The sequence below is a fragment of the Nematolebias whitei genome, chromosome 14, assembly GCF_014905685.2.
Source record: "Nematolebias whitei isolate Nwh7 chromosome 14, NemWhi1, whole genome shotgun sequence".
Taxonomy (NCBI): Eukaryota; Metazoa; Chordata; class Actinopteri; order Cyprinodontiformes; family Rivulidae; genus Nematolebias; species Nematolebias whitei.
Window position 1 is genome coordinate 615552 of NC_056511.1, and position 6111 is coordinate 621662.

Sequence of the window (6111 nt, forward strand, 5' to 3'; positions counted from 1 at the left end):
TTTTTCAGCACGACCTGGCACCTGCTCACAGTGCCAAAACCACTGGTGAATGGTTTACTGACCATGGTATTACTGTGCTCAATTGGCCTGCCAACTCTCCTGACCCGAACCCCATAGAGAACCTGTGGGATATTGTGAAGAGAAAGTTGAGAGACCAAGACCCAACACTCTGGATGAGCTTAAGGCCGCTATCGAAGCATCCTGGGCCTCCATAACACCTCAGCAGTGCCACAGGCGGTTTGCCTCCATGCCACGCCGCATTGAAGCAGTCATTCATGCAAAAGGATTCCCGACCAAGTATTGAGTGCATAACTGAACATGATTATTTGAAGGTTGGCGTTTTTTGAAGAAGAACAGCCAATTGGCAGGGACCAATGCTGACATGTTCCTGTTTTTAGTTTTTTACATTCGCCTTAGAATCTAGCTGTTTTTTTTTTGTTTTTTTGTTACCTTTTCCTTTTAGCCATCCTATTTGTAAAAAAACAAAAAACAACAACAAAAAAAACCCCATATATTATGACTTTTTATAACTGTTTATTGTTGTTGCTGTTGTCCATTGTTGTCATCTTTCTTTGTTGAAATCAGGTCTCTCTTGTAAATGAGTCCTCGAGGCTCAATGGGATTTACCTGTATAAATAAAGGTTGATTGATTTTGTATTAAAAACACTTGTCTTTCATTGGTGGGATGAAATATGCTAATTTTTTGGGACAGGCATTTTGGGTTTTCATGAGCTGTATGCCATAATCATCAGTATTAAAACAATTAAACACCTGAAATATTTCAGTTGGTGTGCAATGAATTTGAAATATATGAAAGTTTCATTTTTATCATTACATTATGGAAAATAATGACCTTTATCACAATATGCTAATTTTTTGAGAAGGACCTGTATATGTTTAAAGAAGAGACACAGCCTTTGGTTCAACTTTATTCTAACCCACAGATGTACAAATCACTAAACAAGAATTAAACTTTAAATCACTGTTTGATTGTTCTTATTTCTTCAAATGAGGATTGCCAACTTTTTCTTTATTATTTTAAAGACAAAGTCAGTAAGGTGAGAAATAACAATGATCACTGACCGTCACTTAAATCACTAAAATAAAATCTGTATACAAGAAACTAAAGCACATATCAAAAATGAGTGCAAATACATCAAATAATGAAGAAAAATATGGAATTTTAAATATAAATGTTTTTGTAGGATCTGGTTCATCAGATTTAATTCAGTTTATTTCTAAAGCTCCAAGTCACAACAGAAGTCGTCTCAGGGACTGAATAGAAATATTCATCTATAAAATAATAATTTAATATTATTTATCTGAGGAGCAGACTGCTTTGAGTTTAACTCATCACAGAACTCTCATTCGGTGAACTAAAGTTCATTAAAAGTTCGTTAGCAGGATTTTGGATTCTGGACACACCTCCAGAATCCATCCTTAAGTTCGGTGCAAATCCGGCTGATCTGAGCAGGGCTGAGTAGGAGCGGTGCAAAAGGGACATAAATGTGCTATCATGAGGTGCAGACTCAGGGATGATAGTGTTTTTGCTGGGGCTTTGCCAAAACCTTCTCTTTTTTTATCTTGTTTTGAAACATTTCTTTCCTCCCTGGCTTTAATCCATAGTGAGAAGTTAATGCTGATCTCTTCATTTGATGTATTGTTGTAGTTGTTTACTTATGTAGTGAACTAGGCCTCCGACATCAATCTGTCTCTGAAGACCTTCATGGGACAGGAACTGTTATTTCATTGATTTGAATCCAGAAATACAAATTAGCTCATCAAGACACTATTTAATTGTATCCTGAATTAATCAATTGACAGAACACTCTTCTTTTTACATTATCATTACTATTTTACAATATCTTGATAATCAAAGTGTGTTTAGTTCATACCATTTCTAAATGTTGAAGTGAACCACTCATTTTAAATCAACTGTGAAACAGTATTAATGATTTTTAAACCTCATTAGACTTAGAAATCAAGTTAAGTCTGAATGAGGAGTAGTGACGTCGGTCAAAAGTCAGAAAGCAAGTTATTAGAACGAAGTGTCTTGTTTTTAAACCTAGCAGACAGTAAATAAGAAGCTAGCACCTGCAAAGTTTCTCACTTCTTCAAAACATTTCTCTGTCTGTACTAAACGTTCCTAAACATTTCTGCTGTCTTTTTGACTCCTAATAACCCTCTGACATCGCTGAAACACCGGCCCTGCTGGTCGTTTCAACCAATCAGGAAGTGCTAAGTGACCGGAAGTGAGTACTCTTTAAAAGTCAACACTTCCTGGAACTATTCAGTCTTCCTAGAGGCTTCTTGAATCTTTGACCGGAGTCTTCCTAGAGTCTTTTTGAGTCTGCTTCAGTCTTCCTGGAGTCTTACTCAGTTTTCCTGAGTCTTTCTTGGGACTATGGAGTCTTCCTGAGAGTTCCTAAGGAACTTTCAGATTTAATCAATAGCTGATGGATTTGACCGTGAGACGAGGGTCTGTCCATCCCAGCTGGAGTCACAGCGCCTCGCTGTGAACTCACCCGGGCATAACGCCCTACAACTTCGAAGGAAGCTTGTTCTGTTGAACGGAGTAAACCACACAACTTCTGACGATGACTAGCCACCCTGACCGGAGATGCTGTAAAGGTAGCGTGCATAGGGACCTCTATACTGGAGCTGTCCATCAACTACAACGGTAAAGAGACGTCACGAGTGTCGCGCACTAAGCGGACCGGGGGTTTGAGCTGGTGTTGAAAGAAGCGTGCTAATTCTGGTCAACAAACATACATATTCCTTCATCCATCTTCCTTTCAAACTGCTCCATTTCTTCGCTTAAACTTTTCTATTTTGCCAGTAATCTAGATGCCTCAATCAGTAATGTTCTGTTGTCTTGTTAGTAAAGCGTGCCAAGTTTTTATTAATCAGAAACAGATCAGCAAATCAATGTGTACATGTTTTGATGTTAAGTTTTGATTCTGTTAAATAAATGACCGCATTTATTCTGATGGGTCAAACATAAAATGGCGTCTCATGTCACTGATTAAACAATCCTCACAGTTATCTCAGTCACACGACACATAATTTAACTCAAAAAAGAAAGAATCCGTTGTAATTAAATAATTAATATTCTTTGTGCTTGAACTAGCTTTAAGAATAATTAATTAGTAGTGAAGATACAGCAAAGCTGTCCCCTGCTTCACTACACTTATGTAATAAAAGTAGTTAAAGTTAGTTGTTTTCACATCTTTAGTGTGTTTTTCATGTTCTGACCTGTGTTTGTCTTTTTACACTTTGCTTGATTGATGTTCTTTATAGACGAAGTTGTGTTCACATGAGTGGAAACGTCTGACCAAACCTTCACACCTGTCTGACAGGTGCTGTGATCCTGCGTGTCCCTGTGCTGTTCGGGGAGGTCGAGTTTGTTACCGAGAGTGCTGTGACGGCTCTGTGGCTGAAGGTTCAAGAGGCGACGGAGGAGAGCTGTACGCTGGACCACTGCCAGCAGAGATTCCCCACCGATGCTCGAGACGTAGCGTCTGTGTGCAGGAAGCTCTGTGAGAGAGTGAGACAGGTGTGTTCCACAGCCCCACCTCTTCACCTCTTTGATTCTGTTTCCTTTATCTCTGAGTCCAACAGAGTTTCTCCCAGTTCAGATTAATCCACTCCAGATTATTATAGTACAGATTAATTCAGTCCAGAAACCAGCCAATGGGGAGCACAAGCCAGTGTATCTCTTGTGCTGGTCTCAAGCCCCGGTAAATGCTTATGTCAGGAAGGGCATCTGATGTAAAATACTTTTGCCAAAACCATAATATGAGTTCATCAAAGTGAAACCATACCGGATCGGTCGAGGCCCGGGTTAACAACGACCGCCACCGGTGCTGTTGACAAACAGGGGGCCGGCGGAAATTGTGCTACTGTTAGTCGAAGACCACGAGGAGAGAAACATGTCAGGAGACAGAGGGAGAAGAGGAAAGTGAAGAATGTAGGACTGAGGGTTGCAACTCTAAATGTGGGGACAATGACAGGCAAAGGTAGAGAGCTGGCTGACATGATGCTGAGAAGGAAGGTAGATGTTTTATGTGTCCAAGAGACCAAGTGAAGGGCAGCAAGGCTCACAGCATTGGAGCAGGGTTCAAACTGTTTTACCATGGTGTGGATAGAAAGAGAAATGGAGTAGGGGTGGTCCTGAAGGAGGAGTTGGCAAAGAATGTAGTAGAGGTGAAAAGAGTGTCAGATAGGGTGATGTGTCTGAAGGTAGAAGTAGAAGGTCTGATGCTAAATGTTGTCAGTGGTTATGCTCCACAGGTTGGATGTGATGAGGAGGAGAAAGATACATTTTGTAAAGATCTGGATGAAGTGATCTTGTCACTTTTGGGCGAGATGTTTCTTACATTAGTGATATTACATGTCAGGGTTAAAATACAAGTCCTGATCAAAAATAACACCAAGGTTTTTAAAATTAGAACTGAAGCCAAACTAATATCATCCTGAGAAAGTGAAACCCTGGAAAATTTATTCCTAAGATGCTCACGTCCAAAAATCAAAACTTCAGTCTTGTCTGAATTTAAAAGCAAAAAATTAAGGGTCATCCAAGTTTTTATGTCTTAAAGACATGCTTGTAACTTAAGTAACTGATTAGATTCATCGGGTTTCATGGACAAATATAACTGAGTACTGAACAGAAACCTATTTTTGAGCAGCAGTATTGTTCCATGCCAAGAAAGAGCACCACAGATGATGCAGAAGTACAGAGAGGGTCAGAAAGAACTCCATTGTGTCTTTGAGGATTTAGAAAAAGCATCTGACAGGGTGCTGAGGGAGGAGGTGTGGTGTTGCATGAGGAAATCTGGAGTGGCAGAAAAGTATGTTAGACTGATACAGGACATGTGTGAGGACAGCAGGACAGTGGAAATCAAGACTGCTTGCTTCAGACTGAACAAAAAGAAGACGTCGCTGAAGCCCCGGAGCTCGAATGTTTACTGAGAAGTTGCTAAACTTCATCTTAATTAATGACCAACTGCTATCAGTTGTAGAAAATGAAAGATTTCACAGCTTCATACTTCTAGTCAAGATATAGTATAGCAGCTGTATAAACAAAAATCAGCTGTTCCGACCGAAACTTCAAAATAATCTGCCGCTCACACACTCCTTCACAAAAGTTACGCCAAACAAAACTGAATTGTCTCACTGATTAGACTTTACGTAGGAAAATAAAGAGTGTCTGAAATAAACCAATTTCACCGATTTCATAAGAGGAAGAGAGATCTCTCAATAATAATAATAATAATGTAATGAATGAAAAGTCCACAGTTATGCACTCTAAAATATCAAGATATAAAAAAATAAATTCATTGAGGCCCATTCACCAGTCTTGGTCTTTTAAAAGAAAAAGAAAAAGATAAGGAAATGTGTCAAAACGTGTTGAAACCCTTAATGCAGGGGGTTCAGTTGCACAACTCACAGAGGCTCTGTGTAAAAACTTGGTTAGGGTTAACTTTGGTTTTTCTCTGGTTATTTGTTTTACAGTTGTCTTTGAGGTGAAAAATGACAATGTCAGTTTATAGCAGTTTTTTTTTTTCAAATTGGATGCTTCTGTTGTTGGAATTCATTTTGCAGCATTTATATACCTGTATATACATATATGTATATATATCTATAAACGAAACAAAAACAGCTACGTTATAAAGTGATGTAAAATACTAAGAACAGGAACATGTCTATTTGTTTATGCCATGAACCTAGCAATGTTTGAAGCCATTTAATTTTTTATTTTACTTTTTTATTTAATTCATTTTTTCGTTCATTTAAAAGAAACAAAATAAACAACAAATTCATCAAAAAGACAAAAAAAAAACATTGAATGAAAAGAGTGCAGAAAGAAGAAAAAAAATTATTGTAATATCTGCCCCATATTTAAAAAATAAAATGAAAAAACTTTAAACAATCACATAAATTATTTTTTTTTAAAAGTCCAAAAAAGTCCATGCTCAATAATCCAGGTATACAATCCAACAAGTTTCAGTCAGATCATGTGGACAGTTTATTTTTTGTGCTGAAACGTTTCACCTTCCATCCAGAAGGCTTCATCAGTCAAGGAAACGCACAACAAAACTGATTCTTCCC

At 38.2% G+C, this 6111-nt stretch overlaps 1 protein-coding gene across 1 annotated transcript in view; it reads left to right on the forward strand.

Annotated features, from left to right (window-relative positions):
• mat2b (methionine adenosyltransferase II, beta) overlaps window positions 1-6111 on the forward strand; it is a 130451-nt gene that overhangs the window by 98315 nt on the left and 26025 nt on the right. Inside the window, exon 5 of the mRNA XM_037687737.1 lies at window positions 3360-3556. Within this exon, the coding sequence (XP_037543665.1) occupies window positions 3360-3556 (197 nt within the window). The remainder of the gene's footprint in view (window positions 1-3359; window positions 3557-6111) is intronic.